The following is a 23238-nucleotide window of genomic DNA, read 5'->3' on the forward strand; positions in this document are numbered from 1 at the left end:
TGGGAATATAGCGTACCTAACCCTATGATTAATTGCTTATTAATTCTTATTCATTGGCACAGGCCTAGGTATGAGTATGAGTTGATTGATACAGATCATGCAGACAATTTAGTTACGTATATGCTTAGGCAAATTTTCAACTTATAAGACCTAATTATTTTGTTGTATGGATTTTTTAAAATTGTCTGCAAAGGAGTCCTTTACACCTTGAGACTCAGTTCTGAGCTTGTGCTGTAAGAAAAATAAGGCTTCTTTCTTTCTTACTGATATTGAAACTGCAAGATTAGTACTTTAGTTACTTGACATAAAGGCATTTTACTGGTTTATTATTCCCTCTTCTATGATCTGAGCTTATTCCACTATTCCCCGTTGAAAATCCCCGTGAACAAAAAGTTCACTAATCCCCGTAACCGCCAAGTGGAGCTTATAATGGGGAATAATTCTAAAAAGTTCAACCCCATTACGTTAAAAATAAAATCCTAATATAAGGCACAAGAGTGCGTGACTTTACCTGGCTAGCTCGCACTTATTACGAAGTACCTATTTGTTGAATTTGATTGAAATCTATTGAAATATAGGCCGACAACCGACAACGGAGATTGAGTTCTTCCACCACTTCTCAGCACCAGCCCATGTTATCCCGAAGTGGGGTGGTACTGGTAGGGCAAGCTTATTTTGGACGTGTTTAAGCACGCCCTGGACAGTTCCTGAGTTCTACATTAAAAAACTTTGACTTTGAATAAATAACTCAAATTATTACCTAACTTTTAAATGTTATCTGATTTAGAATTAAAGCTGCCTCCGTATGATTTTTCCATACTAAGTAATTAAAATAATCATAAATGGTTGAATTTTGCCCAGGCATTAACATAACTATTAATATTTGGTTGCAAATCCTCATTTGGAGCTTGCCACTGCTCGCAGTGACGTCACAGTACTTGGGGTGGTGGTTGGCACAGATTAGAGAGTAAATATTGCCATAGCATGGATGTCAATCACTACAAGTCACCCTGTATTTAAATAATAATTTAGATATAAAGATGGTAGGAAAAAAGTTTAGGCATATAACAACCCTCTATCTCGAAGGTATTGATCGATGTGATCCTGAGAGAGCACCCACGCACCTGAGTGGTTTTCATTACTTTCGCTACCGCAGCGGCCGCCATTAGACCAACAATCGATAACTCTTCCAAGGTACATAAAATTATTTAATTACCAAAGCAATGTAACCAAGTAAACAAAAAACTTAGTGTTAATTAACCCAAGGCAGAGAATATAAAACATGATATTGGGTGGGTTAGGGAGAATTCGGCAGAAAACGTTTGCATTAATCTTGTACGAGATCTTGAGTGTTACTGATTTCATTTAAACCCTCCTAAGTTGTCCCTTCGCAAATCTCTAAGGCATCTTGAGCATGGTCACTTCATTAGACTTAAAATGTGGGTACTTTCAAGGAATTTTTCCCAATACAAGTCTGTGATACAAGTGAGCCATTTTGGAATATAACAGTGTCATAAACCTACTTCGTCAATAAGTATAATAAAAAATACGCTCGCATATTATGCTCTCATGTCTAATCCAGGCAGTGCATCTCATTAGTTATTTCCATATAAGCAAAACAAGATTTGGTCAGCATAATTTAGTGCCTTTTTCCTGTGATGGGGATTTCGGTACGCATGCGGATCCTGGTCTCTCTAATCTGTGGCGTACTACGTATTTAATCACGGTGCTGGTTGCATGCATGTAGCCCGCGTAATCGTAAAAATAATGAAATGCAGTTATGCGGGTAGCCTGCATGCGACCTGCACGCATCACTGAAAAAAGGCACTTATGATGTAGCTTTGGATTAATAATCTAAGGAGTATATAAGTTTCGACTTTATGAGAATTACTTAGTACCTACTCCTTTTCAAATTGCGCCATGAGTGGCCAAGGAATGCTAATTTCATTTCATATCTCAGATAAACAACTATTTGTTATCAATAAAACCTTTATTAGCAGTAAAGTACACTTAATAATATCAATAAATGACAAAAATATCCTAACAATACCAGATCATTAAAAGTTTTAAACACCAACACCGTTTTAATAATATAATGTCATGTACTTTCTAGAATCACAATATTAAATTATCAGAATTTCAACAATTATAATGATTATAGGGAGCTTAATATTTATTAGCTACCTAGGGGAATTTCACATTTTGAGGAGACATAGTAACATTAATGTTATGAATTCGCACTTGCAGTTTCAGGTTACAAGCTAAATAGGTATCTTAATACTTTATGTACTAACCTATCTACTACTATAGTTTCTCGTTACTACATTAAACTCCATACATATACAAATGCTACATTGTCGTTACCTAGAATACCGAGAGATTTTATTAACCCAGCACCTTGCTAAATCTACATAGTTAACATTGATATAAGCAAGTTTTAAAATTTATGACATCACAGCCAAATTTTTTTACTAAACTATGTAACTATAAGATACAGGCACAAAAATATCATCAATTCAATAGGACAAATATGTAATGGAAGACTAAAACAGACTTATCATTTAAATGGACTACACTGAATAGGTAGGCTGCTTTTAAATTACTGTTTTGCTGCAAATGTTTCTACTTCAACTATGTAAACTTCCTTTGTGAAATCTTTCAAATTTTACATTACAGAATGGTTTAGAATCATTTGATCTGAAAATGATTTTGCTATTCATTTATATTACCGCAACCACTAATTAAATCTTGTCTTTTGTAGTAATATTTCATGCATATTTAAATGGCAATGCTCCTAAAGTAATCATATCGACTGCGTCTCTGGTCTTGGAGCTGGCCGATCCGCGAAGCAGTGTCACAGTCTCGACACACACCACAAAAGGTGCTGGTTATCATGTGAAAAGGGCTGCGATAGTACAAATTCGGATCTTTCAAATGTTTGTTGTGTTTATGACAGCACAAATGAAGATATACTTCTAACATAACAATAAAAGTGCACACATATGCAGGAAATACGGTCAATGTCGGTAGAAGGAGAAGTCTGTGGCTGAATATGTTGGAACCAGCAATGATGCGCTCTTTCAAAGACTGAAACTTCTTTGTTTTAGTAATATACCCTTTCGGAAACTTAGCATTCTTGACTGTCTCTGCTCTTTGCTGTATTCTTCTCGATCCACTGTGCACAGGAGAGTCATTCTCTACGAAAGGCTCACCAGTTTCATCGTTTACCATGTAAGTCATAATTTCGCCAGTCTCGTCATCGCAGCAGAATCTACGTATAGTAGGCATCTTCTTCGAAAAATATAATATTCCTGCAACAAAATAATAAGATAATATGTAAACGACGATAATAATCACCGATTTAGGTGTGTAACACCAAACGAGATTATGAGGTGAATCTGGGTAAATGAAGCATTCAAGCACACAACACAAAAACTCACCAAACTAGTTTCAAGTTTTCAAAGTCGTGGTTGGTGCTATGTATTTTAACCCAGATTAAAATATGTTTTTACACTTTTAAACGTAAACTAATCTTGAAGAAGAATATGAAATAACTATGTGTTTAGTGTTTTTACAAAAACATTTCAGAGAATTATATTATCGTAGACGTGCTTTTTCTGCCAAATCCGAAAAACACAAACATGGCGCATTGGCGTCAGTCAAGAAGTTAAGGAAGCCAAGCCAAGTGCCAAGGCCAAGCCAAGTGAGCATAAACAAGCAGCTTTATTTTTTCATAGTAATTGACTATGACAAACATTTACGGAAATGCAATGGCTATATATGCGATTTTCAGAGTTACAACTGAGCTAGTTCTTGGCTACGAATTAAAGTTATATCTTTGCTATCTAAATAAGTGCATGCATTCATTCAGTAAAAAAAAACATAAATGTTCCTGTGATTGTTGTACGGTAAATGTCACGTTTGGATTTTTTTTCAATTTATTCTTTATTCCAGATTTAGTTCTAATTTATCCTATATAGAATCATAAATCACTCGACAAATTTCATTTCTATAATACTTTCGTGGAGAACATTTGTCCTGCTGCCATTACATTTCAAAAGTATTTGCGTTGACACTGTTTGCAGAAGAATCATATTTTTTGTGTGTAAATAATACTAAACTTATTTATAACAATAGTTTAAACATGTTATTTGCAATTCTCAGTGAAGCATGCTACGTTAAATTTTGGCAATGAAATGAATCCGTAAAAAAAATCCATGTTAGCGCCATGGCTCAGTTTGCGTGTCTTACTTGCGAAGCTGGTGTTATATCATTGATGGTCAAGCGGCATTTTCGATCGCATAAGGTTCTTGTTGTGTCGGAAGACGAATAACAATTCAACTGTAAACTATTAAATGCAAAGTGACTTGTTTTAACATAACCTAAAACAAGTTAAAACAGCTTCAAATTGCGACTGTTTCCTGTTAATTTTGAGATCTGTCAATCCACATAAATAAATCCACTACATATGCCACATCTGACCCTACTCTCAGGCAAGTCAGTAGGTTTGTAACAGTGGACTAGAATTTTCAGTAACCCTTGGCTTTTAAGATTCTCATAAAAGTGTTTTCCAATTTCATTGAAATAGCTTCGAGCGTAGGGTGACAGCTTATAGTCTGATGCCTGTGTAAGCTACACAACCAGACATTTCTAATGTATCAACATAATTTTGCGAATGTACTTATTATTTAATTTTCTGAACTTTTATCTTTATTTTAATGGCCTGGTGGCACACTGATATGTATGCCCGTTAGTTAAAAGTGTTTGTTAATTATTAAATAAAGTGAAGCACGTTGACTGGTCTCTAGATCAAAAACGCACCAAATGATAATCGGAATAACAGTCAAAACATTAATAAATGTAGCCCGAGTAATTTGCAATAGTGCTTAGTACACATTGCCGCTGTAGTTTGGAATTAATAAGTTGAGGACACAACGAACTTACTTGCAATCCAAACTCTTGTCTTTTTCCTCATAACTGACTCATGGGGCTCATTACGAAGCATCTCTTTCCCCCCATCTTCTTAGCGGGCTATCACATGAATATTTACAGAATGTATATTCCTTTTTTTAGAACCATGCTCAATATTACGTCATCGTTGCAACATACAATAATATATTACATCATAATTTTAATTTTTTACATGTTATATTTAACTAGCTTTCCACCCGCGGCTTCGCCCGCGTGGAATTTTGCCTGTCACAGAATAACTGCATCGCGCGCGTCCCTGTTTAAAAAACTGGGATAAAAACTGTCCTCTGTCCTTTCGCGATACTCAAACTATCTCTATGCCAAATTTCATCACAATCGATTTAGTCGTTTAGGCGTGAAAGCAAGACAGACAGACAGAGTTTAAAGCTTAAAACCTGTTTCAATTTACTCTTGCCTTATGGTTTTTTTCTTTGTTACAGATTTCGGTATTTGGTATAAATAAGTGAGAGGGAAACTTCAGCAATGGGCAAAGAGTGAGTACCTCCTATTTCCTATGTTTAAGTATCTTGCATTGCGATGTTATTGTGTGTGATGTGTTATACTAGAAAGATTCCAAAGTAAAGCACTTAGAACCATGCTCAGCATACCCCAATCAAATGTATTAGCAACAAATACATGTATCTTGACCTAGGCATAAACACTGTTCGTGAGAAATTAGTACAGGTAAGCCTGAAATACCAGGAGAAAGTGGAAACTCATGCAAACGAACTCGCACAGGCCTTAAGTGGAGAAGGTGGACTACAGTACAATCGAAGGAAAAGACAAGGCATTCCCAGTCTCGCCCAAAGATTTGTAGACTGAGCCAGGAAGAGAGTTTGCTGGAAAAAGTTCAGTAATTGATTGGCTCTTGAAGACAACATAAAACGTAGCAATATCTGAAAGCCAAATAGATGAGATAACATGTTTATTGCTTGTCCTATATTGTAAATATTACTTGGGATGATTTCTTAAAATACTTAGAAGTGGGAGCTTTCGCCCACGGCCGTCTGCCGCCCACAAACACCCTTGCTTCAAGACTATTGATTTTCTCTTATAACCATGTCAAGGAATTACATATTGATTTTATTGTCTAGTAGTGTTACAATACATTGTATCTCCTTGACATCAGATTCGAGACTATTCGAGATAGGTAAAATGCATGCGCACTGACACAAGAAATTTACAGATACGGCTTAAGCGGTTATCACACTGCGCCGCGCTCCGCCGCGGAGCGCGGGGCGACAGATTTAATCATTGTATGCAAGTACCTCAGTTTGTATAGAAAACACGCGCGGCACTTCACACTGACAACGCGTCCGCGCGCGTGATTTTTTGTATAAAAATCACGCGCTCCGCGGCGGAGCGCGGCGCAGTGTGATAACCGCCTTAGCCAGTGTTGCGTTCACGTGCTACGTAAGCATGTATGTAGGTACAAAGTTTAAATATAGATTTTTTTTTTAAAGATTATTAGCAATTTGTATTGCACAAATTAGTCGGCCACTCCGACCCCTTCACGTTCGGCTATCGTAGCTATGTTTTATATTTGTTGCCAAGAACATAGCTGATTCTCCCAGTCTGGAAAATTACCTACTAGGTCTTTCGTTTCACTTAGGTATGCTAGATTTGAAGGTCGACTTGCACCATAGACTTGCACACATGCTTAGCAGCTCATGAAGGGCTGTACCAGAAACATTGTTCCAATTTTTCATGCCGTTTCGTGTATGGGTCCATCTTTAAAGGATGGAGGTAAGTTGTAAATACGAGCATAATCCAAAATCGGCGGTGCAAGACGGTGCGCATGATGAATATATTTTATTAAACTTTTTGACTCCTACCTTGTAGGATCTTGACAGTTCTTCTTGCATTATGGTTTTTAATCAAAATATGTCAGTTTTGATATCAACCCATCGATATTTTACAAAACCACAACAAAACATGTTTATGTAATATTTCTTCCCACAAAATGACTTAATTTTTTTAAAATGGCACTTCCGTACAACATCAAAATGAACAACATGGATTTCACTATAAATATATCAATACAACTCCTCGGATCTAACGTAAAAACCAAGCGAGTATACCTAGTAACTCTTATTTCTTAAGTGTTCCATGTAGAAAGGCTGAGAAAAAAGCAAAAGTAAAATTTAATTTCTGGACCTAGTGCTCCGCTTATCTGCTCGGAACATTAGGAACTGCGTTTTTTATCGGTTGCTATAAACCAAACATTTATCAAGATTCACTATTGCAGAGTTGTTCATTATGTTGTCAATGGAAGTGAAGATGTCCCGGAGAGTGTGGAGCCCTCGCTTGTAAGTACAATCTGTCGTGTGAATTGTTTCAGAACAAAACCTGAATCGGAGAAGTCGACCACAGGAGAGAGCATTGATGAAGAAGTCAAGAAGAAGAAGAAAACCAAGAAGCACAAGAAAAGGAAAAGAGAAGACAATGGTGATGAAAAAGGATACAAAAAGAAGAAAAAGTCCAAAAAGGAAAAACACAAAAGCCCCAAACCCGAGCCCGAAAGCGAGACCTCTCTCTCAGACGTTGAGGAACTGATCAAAAAGTCAAAGCAATGTAAAGCTTCGTTGAAGCACGGCTCCCTACATTCGCCGCTCTCCGATTCCTTCGGCTCTGGCTCCGTGAAAACCAAAAACGGTGACGCATCTGCAAAACCTAGAAGTAGTAGTCGAAACAATCACTCAAAAAGATCCATCGACAAAGATGACGCTTTAGAAATTATATCTTCGAATTCGGAGACAGAAAACTATCAGGAAGATTGTGCTAGTCCAGAGTTGACTATGATTGAAGATGATTTGAATTTGGAAGAGCTCATGAAGCAGAAAGAGCTTCTGCAAGCTCGTTTGGTTGCTTATTTTTCAGACAAAAGTGATGATGAAAGTTTCAGAGACTCTAAACATAAGACTGACGGATCCTTTAATGATAGGTCACCGTCGTACAGGCGGCATAAGGACCGGGAGGAATCGAAACGGAGCAGCAAACACAAAACCAGTAAAGATAGGTCTTCGGAGCGTGATAAGTACAAGGTGAAACGGCCGGAGGAAGATCTGCGGGAAATCATAAACAGGGAGAATCGAAAAGAAATGGAGAAGAGGTTAGAGGAGCGAGAATATAGGGAGAGGAAAGAGAGGGAACGTCGTAAGTTGCAGGAGGCGGAGCGAGAGCGGGAGCGTGAGCGGGAGCGGGAGCGGGAGCGTGAGCGGGAGCGGGAAAAGAAACGGGAGAGGGAGATCCGGGAGCGCGAGCGGGAGAGAGAGAGAGGAAGGGAGCGGGAGAGAGAGCGCAGGTCTTCGGAACTAAGGCGTAGAGAGCGGGATATGGCGCGGCATCGAAGATCCAGAGACCGGTCGGTGACGCGTAGGGACCGCCGGTTCTCCGACCGAGACCGCCGGTCGATGGACCGTGGCCGAGATCGGTACAGAGACCGGTCGCGGGACCGAATCGGTAGGGGCGACCGGGACAGACGGCAGGTACACATATCGTTCCACCAATCATCGCACACCAAAAAGCTTTTGCAACGCTTCTAAACACTTACTAACTCTTCCAGCCTTTCCATGCCTAACTCATTAATATCACCATAATTCAGCTTTAAGTTACGCAAGTGCGCATCGAAATTACAATTTATAGTATGAATGATACGCGACGGTAAACCCGTTCTTCGGTGTAATAGTTTCATAATATTTTGAAAATTTTACTTCTAGGGATCTGTTCCAACTTTACTAAATAATGTTCCGAATCTATATTGCGTTGCGAATGGCAAAAGGAACTAATTCCATCCATGTTCCATACTACTTAAATGGTTTGCCTAGATAAGTATACTCGTAGGATAGTGAAATTTTTTTGAAAGATTTCATCTTGTTTTTCATGGAAAATTATTATTATACACAATGAGAAATGAAATATAATATGGTATTTTCGGTGATAAAAAAAAATTATGTGTAGGTAATCGAATGTAGAATAAAATTATTATTTAATAATAATGAAAAAATCTTATCGTCCAGTTTCTACTATTAATAATACATTTCATAAAATGAAATATGTATATCATTGTAATTTACATTTATATTTGCTAATTGTGTTACACAAGTTGATTCTTCTTAGTTTTCATAATTTTAAGATATAGGGTACTTGACTATTGTACTTTAAGCTTGCCTTATTTCTGACCAAAATATTATATTCCTTGCTAATTATAAATTTTAATACGAAATGTGTGAGAATTAGAAATCAGAATTCACATGTACGAGGGGCGGCTGAAAAGTTTTGAGCCTAGGGTATTAAAAACGCCGATAGAAAAGTATAAAAAATATATTTTTCTATTTAATCTCCCTCTACTACAACGGACTTCTTACATTTGTGTAAAAGAGCTTTTAACCCACTGAAAAAAAAATCGCAATCTTTGCCTTCGAAATGAGCCTTTAACGCCGCCTTCATTTCTTTGTCACTCAAAAATCTTCGTTCCTGGAGGTCATTTTTCCAATTTGGGAATTAGACAAAATAGGTAAGGATTCGGACTAAACTGTGTGGTGGGTGATTAATTTCTTAAAATCCAGTTTTACCCGGGGCAAGCCATGCAACACGCGCGGTGTGCGCGGGCTAATTGTCTTGCAATAACAGATTTCCTTTCGCCAGTTTGCCTTTTAATATTTCAACAACCACTTGACGCACTCTTATCAACAGTACAGCATAATAATCCCCGTTTATTATAGTTTTTTTTAAGTAGGTAGTCAATGAATAAAATTCCTCCACAATCCCAAAAATAGTGGCTATGAGCTTGGGTGTCGATCACTCCACTTTGAATTGCCGCGGCGGCGTTTTCTCTTTTGAATCCATTGCATTGACTCTTATTTTGACTCTAGATCGTACTGCCGGATCTACTATTTAACAATAGTGACAATGTGAGAAAAAAAATTGTTAGGATTATGGCCAAAGATGTCCTAAAGCTCCTGCGAAGTTGTGACTCGACGCTGGTTGTCGAGCGGCGGGAGCATTTTTGGCACCTATCGCGTGCACCCCTATTTCATGTGCAAATGAGTATGAAAAATATCGCCGATACGTTCCTTGCTAATGCCTATGACTTCAGCTATCTGTCACAGCTTAATTCGCGGATCTCTAAAGCAAGATTCTTTAAATTTTCATTATTTTATTCGTTAATGGCGATATCTGGCCGCCCTGACTTGCGGTCATCTTTTAGCGACTCCCTGCCATGCTTGAACTATCGGATCCAATCTTTCATGATGGCAAATGAAGGCCCAGACTTCCCATAAACTGTAGACGTCTCTTCAAATGTAACCGTCAGCGTTTTGTTCCTCTTTTTGAGGAAGTTTATGACAACTGTGTACTTCAATTTCGTACATTGCGCGGATGACTGAGACTTGATGATGTTTACGGATTAATTACTAAAAGCGTGATGACGCTAATGGAATGAAACTTTGTACATATACTAAGGAGATTATTGGCAAATTAATTAAATTTAGTGCGAATCAATAATAACACTTGAAGATACTTAGGCTCAAAACTTTTCAGCCGCCCCTCGTACATTAAAATTGTGTCAAAATGGTTAAACAGGGTTTAAATAGTTATAAAATCACACAAACATATATTAAGATACATATTTATTAAGGCTTAACATATTCTATAAGAATAGCTTGCAGATTTGTGATACAAACAGTCTTTGCTTTGCTAAGTATTAAGTATTTATTAATTTATTACTTTTTGAATTGTATTCACGATGATTTTCATGATTGTCCATTACGGTTAAAAATAAAGTGTAATGAGATATACCCTTTATTATTCCATACCATTGATAGGTACACAATATCATTCACTCCATTTATACCATTAAGTCTGTCTCACCTAAATACTTACTAAAACCTAGGTTGGTAACAGATTGCTATCCATTGTAGAACCAATGTGCAGATGGCGTCACATCTAAAGCCCGGTCGCCGAGCACGTAGAATTTCGTCCAATGTCCCCAAGCTATCCATCCTTATTGCTCGCACGTAATTATGTTGCTGTCGCCCTCGCACACTCACTGCGGCCGCCCGTCGCACAGTCGCGACAGCAATATAATTGCGCACGAGCGATAAGGATGGGTAGCTTGGGGTCATTGGCCAAAATTCTACGTGCTCGGCGACCGGACTATAATAGCTAAATACTGTGGCATATTACGTACTTGTAAGAAAGATGATTTTGCAACAAAATTTTATAGTCCAATGTGCTGTCGTCTGTACGTACAGTCAGCGTCAAATAGTTACAACAACCAAAGTAGCCAAAAGGTTCGCAACACGTCTTTGTTATAATTGAAATAAGGTTGTGTTGTAAACTTTTGGGTCATTTTGGGTGTTACGAACTATTTGACGCTGTTTACAACTATTTTTGCAACTAAGAACGCTTCGCCAAAATCACACCCACTGCTCATTCAGTTGTACGTTTCATCTTTAGTGGTGGTAGTAGACTAATTATGCACTTACATACTTAACAAACTTACTAACAAAGGTTAACCTCTGATATTGTCGTTTTGTATGGAGAATTTACGAAATCTTATTTTTCCATACATGATTGATTGCGACTATTATTTTGAGACGCATTTAAGCTATACGCTTTATAAATTCGTATTTTTATTAGACAGTAACATGGATAATACACCCTACGTCTCTCTAAAAGTTATTGGGGTGAATGTGAATAAGTTACTTACCTGTAATAAAATTGGAATACAACAGAGCCTATCTCGTGGGGGAGGATGAATCTATATTTATTCGCATAATTAGCGCAAAGTGCCGTGATTGACTAAATAAGAAAGAAAGATTTATTAAAATATTCGCTATTTATTTTAATGCTATCAATTACCGAAATTATAAAACCAATCGTAGCTGTATTCAAGTACCCTATCTTAATGTAGTAGGGTTAATACTGGGACGTGTAAGTGCTTTTTAAAAGCCTACTTGCAAAAATAAATGAGTTTTATGAGTAGGTACTTATCTTAATGCTTTACTAACACAATATTGACAAATTAATTTCCTACCGATTCCCTAATACCAGAGTAAATACAAATGAGTAGGTCATCTTCATTGAAACGCCCGAGCGCGGTTTGTATGTGAGCGCGCCAATACGTATGCGGCGCGCACGCACGTCGCACACACTGACAAAATTTATCGTGGATTAGCGGTGAGTTGCCCCGAATTTTGTCAGTGTGTGCGTGCGCACCGCATACGTATTGGCGCGCGCTCACATACAAACCGCGCTCGGTGCGTTTCTACGAAGATGACCTACTCATTTGTATTTACTCTGCTAATACTTACTCCTTGCACAGGACTCTACCAACGAGGTGGCCCAGATAGTGCCGAGCTCCAGCGATGAGGAGCTGGACATCTCCGTCAACACTGATGATGACGAAGAGACGGAGCAGCAGATCATCGAGCGGCGGCGCCAGGAGAGGGAACAACTCATGAAGGTTAGCTATTCATCATCATCATTTCAGCCATAACCGTCCACTGCTGAACATAATAACGTATGATCCTTTAGGCGTGATTAGTCCAATTCGCGATAGGGACAAATTGCTTTTTTCTGCATATAGTAGTAAAAGTTGAATAACCTCCTTATTTTTTTCATTTTGGATATCCTTTTATTTTGGACCAATTACGAATTAGACCAATAGCGAATTGGCCCAATCGCGAATTGGACTAATCGCGAATTTGTAAATTTTTCACGATTAGACCAATTGCGAATTGGACCAATGGCGCCTAAACGATTATAATAGTCCTCCCCCAATGATTTCCACAATGGTCGGTTGGTGGCGACCTGCATCCAGCTATATCCAAACCTTTTTAATCAGACTACATTTATCAAACAATCAGGAATGGTCCGAATTCAGGTTCCTATCACGATTGTAACGACACGACGTTCACGAGTCCCACATATTTATTATGGGACAATATTATTTGATCCTCTAAAAACTAATTGATCTTTTTTGTATGTGCACTTTTAAAAATAAATGATGTTTTTTATTATATTTTATCCTTATTTTAATTATTGCGTCTACATTAGTTGATCTACGGATAAATTATGAATGATCTTCATTAAAGGTAACATAATATTTATATTTAACATACTCTTTTAATATTTGGTAAACAAAAATAATATTTGATCCTCTTTTTTAGTTATTGATCATTAATTTTGTTAATTTGATGATTTTTATATCAAGTTTGCCTTTTAATATTGATCACCTAATAAATATATTTCGATCTATGTATAACTTAACTTTAAAATATATTTGATCCAACAAAAAATATTATTGGTTAATATTTTTAATTAAAAATATCTTTTAATTTACGCGGTACTTTGTGGTTGAGTGACAATCGTCCGTCATTGGTTACTGAGTTGGCCAAGGGCTTAGCGGCCAATAAGCAAGCAGAATGGTACATTGCCATTTTTTTTTAAATTACAAGCTTTGCTTAGTTTGGGACTAGAGGCGCTATGTAAAATAATTTCTTACTTCTGACATCCCTGAACCCGACATCATAATTTTTACCTCTTTATTTTTTTTCAAATCGCAAGGTTGATTTTCTCTTAGTATACCGATCTCGACCGTGATCAGTGACCATGAAGTCATCTGTCAACGGGTCGATTAGACACGATAAAAGCACTAAACGATATTTGTTTACTTTTAGTGCGACATCGGGTCGTAAGGACCTGATAAGTTTTTTTTTTCCAAATATTTACTGTGTTTGACGAAACAATTGCAACACAATATTTATCTTTCGTACTATTGAAAAGACCGAATATTATCCATCCCGCACCAACGCATCCAGCACCTAAGGTCAATTCAACCCGATAACGCAGTGTGAACGTGTTAAGTATGCTTTTTTTAATAAAAAAAAATCTTTGAACATCAAGTGCCTTTAAATAGTTTCCATCCTTATGACTACAACTTAATAAAAATAAGTACCATAACATAATTATTTTGAAGATTATTTGATATAGACAAAAAACAATTTATACAAATCGAATTATTTAAAAAAGTATCACAATATTGAATATTTGGTGCTCATTTATGGTGATTTTTTTATTTGCCGTTTTTGCTAATTTAAAAAGATCATTTAAATACATGCCATTTATTATACTAAAGGGTGAGTGATTAAACCGGTGTGTTTTGTATGGAGTTAGATAGATTTTTGACATTTGCTATAGTTAAAGTCCACATAATGTGGAACTTTGAATATTTTAATAGATTATAAATATTCTCAGAATACTAAATAAGATTTTGTTATCGTTTAAAAAACGTGTGTTCACATCGATTGAGATGAACGTAATAGACTGCGCTATTAAATGTAGCAGTTATTCGCAGGGGGCGCGGGTCACGTCACCCCTCGTAAGCCAGTGTGTTGCCCTTGACAACTGTTTTGTGCTTAACCCTTCCCATTGATACTATTATGCCCGATTCATGTTACATTTTGTTAACATTCAGATTAAAATCGTGTTTTTATTTATCACTAAGCACTAGAATCTGATATGTGCTGAATAACAGAACAATAAATGCTCTATTATTACCTGGTATTATTATTTAAAATAAAGTTTTTACAACTTTTTGTTTAAATCAAAGATACATCAATAGATTCTTCAATGTACGTACTCAATCCCTCATTACAATATGCATTCAATGTTCGCGAACACCTTAATTACTGAGCCCTACACCGTCCTAATATTTTAACAATAAAATTGTTCTCCACAGAGACTAGGCGGTGACAAACAGAATGCCAATCAGGTGCAACAGAACCCCGTGCCAATACCGCAGACCGAGTCTGCCACCACCAAGGGCTCACTCACTCCAGAAATAAAGGTTTTCCGGGACACTCAGCCAGAAAAGAAGATCGGATCGCCTCCCAAAGAGCAGACGAGCGAAGCACTCATAAAGAACATAGAGAACGAATCAAAGACAACCATAAAGCTGGAGAAATCCAATAAAGGCAGTGAATGGGACATGTTCGCTGATCAAGACAACTACAGTGTTGATGTGAGTACCGAAATACAGTGTTCACAGTCAAACAAAAAGGTGGGTTACCAGTTATCAAATTATTCGATTGTTATTTGGATTTCGGATATAGATGACCTAAACTGAACTGTCCCACTAAACTCATTGACAGGGAGGCGCGACCATCGTTCAACTATATGGTTATGGTTTCCAACATGGCAAAAATCGGAACCAGTAATCCGGTATTGACGGTGGCGCCCCGCTGTCAATGTCACGGATAGGACAGTTCAGTACCAATGGTCTATAAGAGGATTTACTCCGCTATACCTTTTCAATATCTGTCACTAAACACAGGTAGCTCTAATAGTGGAAATGTATTACAGTCTTAATACATTGTAATCGTTACAGAGTAGACCTCTAGTTCATTAGAACTTCAATTTCGAAAATAAATGTTATTCTTTCGATAGTGAAATAAATATTTACTTGCAGACTCCCACAGCTGGCAAACCGAATAGCAAAACCGCTTTAGAGAATCCATCGCTTACAGACAATTGGGATGACGCCGAGGGCTACTATAGGTAAGATTTGTATTTTATTTGTTTAATTATGTCTATAAATAATCAACATAATATTCCGCAATCGTGTACAGAAAATACCTTTTTATGTTGAAATGAGAATCGAATACGATCGAATCGAGTACGTATTCCCAAACAGCAATTTTACTCCCAGACTTAGAACAGAATAGAACTTTGCCATGAAAGTCTGATTTTTATGATCACAAACTTGTCAAATTAGCAGTTCATAGACAAGTTTTTCTGATAGTAGGTACGACAGTTAAATTTACAAGAAAACCATAGTAATCCACACGACATGACATCATCACGCCTGGATGAAATATTCGACTACATTGTACCCCTTAATATACCTGTGTCAACTTGTACCCCTCAATATACCTGTGTAAACTCGTACCCCTCAATATACCTGTGTAAACTTGTACCCCTCAATATACCTGTGTAAACTTGTAGCCCTCAATATACCTGTGTAAACTTGTAGCCCTCAATATACCTGTGTAAACTCGTACCCCTCAATATACCTGTGTAAACTTGTACCCCTCAATATACCTGTGTAAACTTGTAGCCCTCAATATACCTGTGTAAACTTGTAGCCCTCAATATACCTGTGTAAACTTGTACCCCTTTATATACCTGTGTAAACGTGTACTCCTCGATATACCTGTGTAAACTTGTACCCCTCAATATACCTGTGTAAACTTGTACCCCTCAATATACCTGTGTAAACTTGTACCCCTTTATATACCTGTGTAAACTTGTACCCCTCAATATACCTGTGTCAACTTGTACCCCTTTATATACCTGTGTAAACTTGTACCCCTCAATATACCTGTGTAAACTTGTACCCCTCAATATACCTGTGTCAACGTGTACCCCCAGGGTACGCATCGGCGAGACGCTCGACAACCGGTACAGCGTGTACGGGTACACCGGGCAAGGCGTGTTCTCGAATGTTGTGCGCGCGCGCGACCAGACGCGCAACAACACAGACGTCGCGGTCAAGATCATACGCAACAACGAGATCATGTGAGTTGATACTTTATACTATAGCGACGGGCGCCCGCAGTGAGTATGCGAGCGCGACAGCAACATAATTACGCGCGAGCTATAAGGATGGGTAGCTTGGGGTCATTGGACGAAATTCTACATGCTCGGAGACCGGGCTTTATACATAGACACTAGCTGCTGTGCCCTTACACTAAACAAGATAACAAAAAACAAGTACAAGTTAGAACCAAAATTGGCCACCGCTCAGCATGTGTCATGCTCTGGACTGGTAAATAAAACCAGAACACTACGCTGTTATTCTGCGGTGACCATTTTTGGAGAGAGCTGGAAACAAACATGAGATGAGACAATACACAAAAAACAAACAAAAGAGAAAAAACAAAATAAAAAAATACAATATTAAAAGAAAAAAAAAAGTAAATAGAGGGCGCCACCATCACATACGGGTTTTAGCAAAATTGGCGAAAATGCACAAGTTCACCGCCATCAACAAAGAAGAAGTTGTTTTGTTTATGACATTTGCATTTACTCGTTGCCTCCAGGCACAAGACGGGTCTCCGTGAGCTGGAGATCCTGAAGCGGCTTAACGACGCGGATCCCGACGACAAGTTCCACTGCTTGCGGCTCTTCCGGCACTTCTTCCACAAGCGGCACTTGTGCATGGTGCTCGAGCCCTTGTCTATGAATCTGCGAGAAGTAAGTATTTATTCATTAATTCACTGACAGTTTTACCAGGCCTCCGTCACTCGCTCAATACGTGATAAGTACCTACCGCTTAGCGTACACACGGCCACACTACTGTTAACTATCCATTTCCGTTTTTGCTCTCCCTCATCAAATGGTGATTCTTTGCGATAGAACGAGATGACATGACTGGCAATGGGCAGTTAACACTGTTGCCGATAGTACGTCCGAACGTGCAAGTATGGAACCAACCATAACGTATTCTCACAGCCGCACGTCATCGCGTGTTGTGCACGATACGCTACGTTGTGTCAAAGCCGTTAAGTTTCCTCGCGTCGCTCGACAGCTAGAAAATCGTAGTAAAACAATGAAATATTTTTACTTGCTAATTAACACACCTGTCTACACGCGGCTGTCAATAATAGTGACTGTCACACTGATGGTGATAGCAACTACCAAAAAAGTTGCCGATTTCCAACTCGAACGAGATGTGAAGTCGCCTAAGTCGGCGGGCATAGTATGTAGATTGCATTGGTCCTTGCAACTTCGCCCAATTGAATTTTCTATCACACTTTATCATAATGATACTTTTATGATAAAGGCCAAAGTTATTGATTCAGTGTCCCTTGAAACAGGAGCTATAATCCAGTTATATTGTTTCTGCAGCAGCAAGTGGCGGCACGAATGTTCTGGTACTAACTCATGCTATGATACCCCCCTCCCCCCCTTAAAAATAGTCAATTCGCCTAATTAATCCCATTTGTCCAGGTCCTCAAGAAATACGGCAAGAACAGCGGCATTCACATCAAGGCGGTGCGCTCCTACACTCAGCAGATGCTGCTCGCGCTCAAACTGCTCAAGAAGACCGGGATACTGCACGCTGGTGAGTGTCTAGACTTTGGTTCCCAAACTTATTCGAGAGGCGCCGCCCTTTCGACCATACAAAAAATTGGCTTATTCCACTATTCCCCGTTGACAATCCCCGTCAACGGGGATAAGTGAACTTTTTGTTCACTATTCCCCGTTAACTTTAAATTGGAACTTATAATGGGGAATAATGAACTAATCCCCATTACGTTCAAAATACAATCCTAATATAACGGGGATTAATGAACTTTTTAGTTCATTATTCCCCATTATAAGCTCCAATTGGCGTTAACGGGGATTAGTGAACAAAAAGTTCACTATTCCCCGTTGACGGGGATTATCAACGGGGAATAGTGGAATAAGCCAAAAAATTCCGCACCCCTCCCCCTTCCTCCAGTCCAGATTATTTATTGGTGGTCGTATCAAGCAGTCTGGAATGCATTCTCTCAACGGTCGCAGGTTTTTATACTTAAGTACACAGATGGCCCGCGGCCCCTTTAAAGGTCTGTGCGCCTCCCATGGGGGGCGCGTCCCCCACTTTGGGAACCAATGGTTGCAGTTAAATGTAACCGATGCCGTTTTATAGAGCTCGTGAAGCACTTTCAGGATTAGTACCCAGTTTTTAGATACCTTGTATAGTTTAGAAATAATCAAGAGAGAATCTCTATACAGTGTATAATTTTAAGATCAAATAGGCCAGTGCGACGCGTTATCCGTCAACGCTACCAACCGATCTCTGTACCTTACCACGTAGAAATAAAAAGGATTTGAACTAAGTTTTGGCTTCCGCAGAATAACAGCGTCATGTTCTGGGTTCTACTATCTATAGAGCAGTGGCCATTTTTGGTTTGACCCTTTTACTTATTCAAACTGTGTTAATTGTTCGAACCGAAATAAATGTTTATCTATTTCTATAAGTGTTAAACTTCGTTTTTTCAGACATAAAGCCCGACAACATCCTGGTGAATGATAGCAAGCTGATGCTCAAACTCTGCGACTTCGGTGCAGCCTCACACGTCACAGACAACGAAATCACCCCCTACCTAGTCTCCCGTTTCTACCGAGCTCCAGAAATCATCATGGGGGTTCCCTATGACCACGGCATAGACATGTGGTCCACGGCCTGCACAATATACGAACTGTCCACAGGAAAGATCATGTTCAGTGGCAAATCCAACAACGAAATGCTCAAGTATTTCATGGACCTCAAAGGAAAGTTCCCGAACAAAATCATAAAGAAAGGACATTTCAAGGAGCAGCACTTCGATACCAATTGCAACTTCTTATACCATGAACTGGACAAAATTACTGAAAGGGTGAGTTTTGTTAGTCTTAATTATTTTTTCTTTTTAATCATTTGCATGGCGAATAATATTTTAATCGATTGCCTCTGGTGATGTAATCTCCCCTGGTGAAAGTATACAAGCATAACTTTTAATATATGTAAAGTAATATGAAACATGTAAACGCTCAATTAAATGCAATATTGGAAACTGTAACAAAATCCTAATCTAAAATACATTATTTTTAAATTAGTTTGATAAACCGTTTCATATAAAATATAGGAGTTTGTAAATAGTTATCTTTATATTTACAGGAAAAAATTGTCATCATGTCCAGTATAAAGCCGACAAGAGATTTACAGACCGAACTAGCGCCGCCCCACCACCGACTACCGCCGGCCGAAGCCAAGAAGATATCGCAGCTGAAGGACCTTCTAGAACGAATGTTAATGCTGGACCCAGCCAAGCGGGCGTCCGTCAACCACTGCTTAGCCCATCCCTTTATACAAGAGAAGATTTAGATCAAATCTAATCTAATCACAACATTTCCTCCGCGATTGTTTAGAGATTCCATTACATATTAAGATGTCAATACAAACGTACCTTTTTATGACAGTTTTCACTCTTTGTGTGACGTCACAAACTTATAGAGATGCTAACCTAACACCGTTCCTTTTCTGTTTTAGGGCATCAATTTAAAACCAGGTTTTATATAGCGTTAATTTGGTTCCTCTATAAAAAGAAGTACTTTCACTTGATTTAGAAACTACAAAATTTTGACGTCACAAATTATAGTCTAGCAAAATTATTTTGACATTTACACGTATTCCACATCGCCTGCGCCGATTTTGGGGAGATCCCGTGGAGGTTAGTTGAATAGAAAGCATGTTCTGTTATAATGGCATATATTTATTGACGTCAGTGAACAAATCAGGTGTTATTTTGTGTTCTAAAGTGCAATGAAGTAACAAATATAAAAGGTTTGGTTGCCATTTATTTAATTAGATCAAAATTAACAAATTAAATTATTGCGGCGCGTGCGATGCAGACATTCACAGAAAGAAACAAAAGCTGTCATAGAAACAATCGTTTTTCCGTTTCATTACATTATAGGTGTTATGTGTGTTGTTAAAAGTATCAAAATGAAGCATTCTAAAATTGTTGAGGCTGGAATTTCGGGTCACTGACCGAAATCACAAATCTGTACATAAATGTTTACACTGGTAGTTCATAAGGCAACGAGTTGTGCTCATTAGCATGATCAGCATTGTTGACAGCACTGCGAAACGTAGGCCTCTGTACCCCAAGCACGGACAACTCGTAATTCTAGAGCTGTACATATACAGGGTGATTTTGTTATCAGTTCGTTCGTTCGTTTCAGCCAAATGACGTCCACTGCTGGACAAAGGCCTCCCCCAAGGTTTTCCACAATGAACGGTCCTGCACTGCCCGTTATCAGTATCCAAATGTTTTTAATAAGTTCTATAGAACAATATAACAATACAACTTTCTTAATTATTCTTAATCGCGGTATTTTTCGCGAAAAAAATTATTGAAAATTTAATTCGCGGGTGCCCATATCTTAATTTTTAAAGTTTAAGACTTATTTTCGCGTACCATTGTCTATTAATCTTTGTAGTTAACTGTGTATACGTATTTTTCAATGAACGAAGCAAATTATCCACGCAGCGGATAGAAATAATTAAATACGAAAACATAAAAATGATTTCTTTACGTAAATCGATTAAGTTACTGATTCCGAGTCGCTCCTAAAAAATAGGATAATGATGACAAAATCAACCTGTAGTTGTCATGATAACTACTGCCCTACTATTATGAGAGTTGTTCGATTATGCTTGGTAGACTGGCACTTTGGCTGGAGAAACTAACGCACTCAGCTAGTGTGATGATGAAGATAATTTCATACAATTTGAGTTTTTGTCATGCGTAGGACCATGCTACCACTCACACAAAATACGCTGGCGTTTGTCATTTGTATAAAAACTTCACGTCGTACGCACTCTGCTGTGTGCCGGAAACTTTAAACTTAGTAGCGTACCTAATAAATTGATATTTCGTCGAAGCTTGTAGATTGTAGATATTTCAAATTGATGTGATAATAATTAGTTCATATTAATCATATTTTGTTTAATGAATTTTATAAATGTGAAATTATAACATACTATCTTTCCGCCCGCGGCTTCGCCCGGTGTTTTCCGAAATTATTAGAATTTTTCTCGCCGTAAAAACAGATAAAGCAGACAAGCTAAATTACATACATGCATTTTTTAAATACCTTTTCCAAGAAATCTTTCTGTACGTAGTACTTATTATTATTCTGTGTATACGTACAACGTACAGTCATTTTTAAAAGTGATATTGTGCCAAGTTTAACGCCTCTGACACACAGTCGACGGAAGCGCGTCGTGTTGTTTCCATACATTTTCACATTTGCCCCGGGATGCTTCACGCTTTTCTTTATTTGTTACAGATCTCTGTAGATCCTAAGGAATACATGTCATGTTCAGCAAAGAACTGAAATGTTTTTAAATATTTCAATTGATGCGAGTGTTTTGAACATGTAAACATTTCTTGGCATACTTATTATAGTATCATTTATTGATCATTTCAATATTATTAAATGACGCCCGGCTTGAATGCCGTTTATTAAATGTGTCGTATTTATATTTCCTAAATTACGAGTGATTTTGAGAAGTCAAATCACAATTAAATACTACTTTCACTTTTAATTTCAAACAGTACAAATGAATTTTCATCACATTCACCATCGATTCAATCATAAAATTTAGAATTAACCTACCAAATAAACGCAAATATGAAAAATATTATTTATAATTTTTGTATTGTATGTATATAAAAGTCGAATTGTGAATAATTTGGAAACATCAAATTGGCCTATTGGTAATCACAGAACTTTATTGTGTTTAATGTTTTCTGGCTATTCATCTATGTAGTCTATGGCAAATTGTAGTGAAATCGCAAATGTTGAATGAGCAACGAGTACGAAATGTTATTTTTTATGGGCCGTCATCTTGGACGAATATTCGTCCAAGGCCGTCATCCATAAAAAGATGTGTCTTTAGTGTCATCGTTTTCTTGTATCTAAGGAATATATTTAAAACACCTACATCTTTTTGAGGCTGGCAGTAATTTACTAACACCACCCTGGCCGAAGTCCGGCGATTTTATAAATGTTTTGTAGCCGTTGTAAAAGGAATAGTTCTATAAATAATGCACCATAATTGTCTATGGTTCATTATAATTATGAATAAAATAGTTTTTTAATTGTCGTTTAAATTAAGAGTTAATTGCATGATGTTGCAGATTGAAGTTATTAGTAAGCAGAAATTTAGTCAAATCAGTGTGCATTTTTCAAATGTTAGAGCGGCCATACATAGTGGGTCAATAGTAATTTTAAAGGAGCAATTGATTGAGAGCAATTTATACATTAAACATATTTGAATGTTTGACTACTTGTTTATACGCTGCGCTTATACAATTTGCATCGGTTAGGTTTACTGTGAAAATTCGTAATCATTTTAACTTTGTACGAAATACTTCAATATTGTCATTTATTTATCATTAGCTATCAAATTTACAAAAATGTTATCGAATAGATCTTGCTTCGCATTTATCATCCCGCTTGTGTTTGGCCGCTTGTTTCTGTTGAGGCGTATTTTAGAACAGTATGAACTTGTGTCGTTATTATTTTTGTATCAGTTCGCCCAGTTAGCGACAGAGGATAGCTGGTGTTCTTAATTTTTGGGGTTTCTTGCCACAAAAGGAAAAGTTTAAACCTTTATAGGATAATTGTTCGTCCGTTAGCATAATATTAATTTATTGTTAA

The 23238-nt window shown here is 37.7% G+C and overlaps 2 protein-coding genes across 2 annotated transcripts; one reads left to right on the forward strand and one right to left on the reverse strand.

Moving 5' to 3' along the window:
- Positions 1-1971: 1971 nt before the first annotated feature.
- On the reverse strand, positions 1972-3311 carry LOC114353360 (uncharacterized). The gene has a single exon (XM_028305331.1). The coding sequence runs from the start codon at positions 3286-3288 to the stop codon at positions 2779-2781; it is 510 nt and encodes a 169-aa protein (XP_028161132.1). The 5' UTR covers positions 3289-3311; the 3' UTR covers positions 1972-2778.
- A 609-nt stretch (positions 3312-3920) lies between these two features.
- Positions 3921-21578, forward strand: Prp4k (Pre-mRNA processing factor 4 kinase). The gene is made up of 11 exons (XM_028305330.1): positions 3921-4101; positions 5412-5465; positions 7313-8459; positions 12299-12439; positions 14717-14998; positions 15446-15534; positions 16408-16554; positions 17079-17232; positions 17989-18103; positions 19027-19403; positions 19685-21578. The coding sequence occupies exons 2-11, from the start codon at positions 5455-5457 to the stop codon at positions 19889-19891; spliced, it is 2670 nt and encodes an 889-aa protein (XP_028161131.1). The 5' UTR covers positions 3921-4101; positions 5412-5454; the 3' UTR covers positions 19892-21578.
- Positions 21579-23238: the final 1660 nt, after the last annotated feature.

This window comes from Ostrinia furnacalis, unplaced genomic scaffold (assembly GCF_004193835.3).
Source record: "Ostrinia furnacalis isolate ACB-3 unplaced genomic scaffold, ASM419383v2 OfSCF1653, whole genome shotgun sequence".
In the NCBI taxonomy this organism is placed as follows: Eukaryota; Metazoa; Arthropoda; class Insecta; order Lepidoptera; family Crambidae; genus Ostrinia; species Ostrinia furnacalis.

Bases quoted from the DNA above. Each gene is read 5' to 3' on its own strand.
- LOC114353360 (XM_028305331.1), bottom strand. From the start codon at position 3,288: ATGCCTACTATACGTAGATTCTGCTGCGATGACGAGACTGGCGAAATT.
- Prp4k (XM_028305330.1), top strand. The intron at 15,535-16,407 runs GTAAGATTTGTA...GTGTACCCCCAG, and splicing joins GACGCCGAGGGCTACTATAG to GGTACGCATCGGCGAGACGC. The intron at 19,404-19,684 runs GTGAGTTTTGTT...TTATATTTACAG, and splicing joins TGGACAAAATTACTGAAAGG to GAAAAAATTGTCATCATGTC.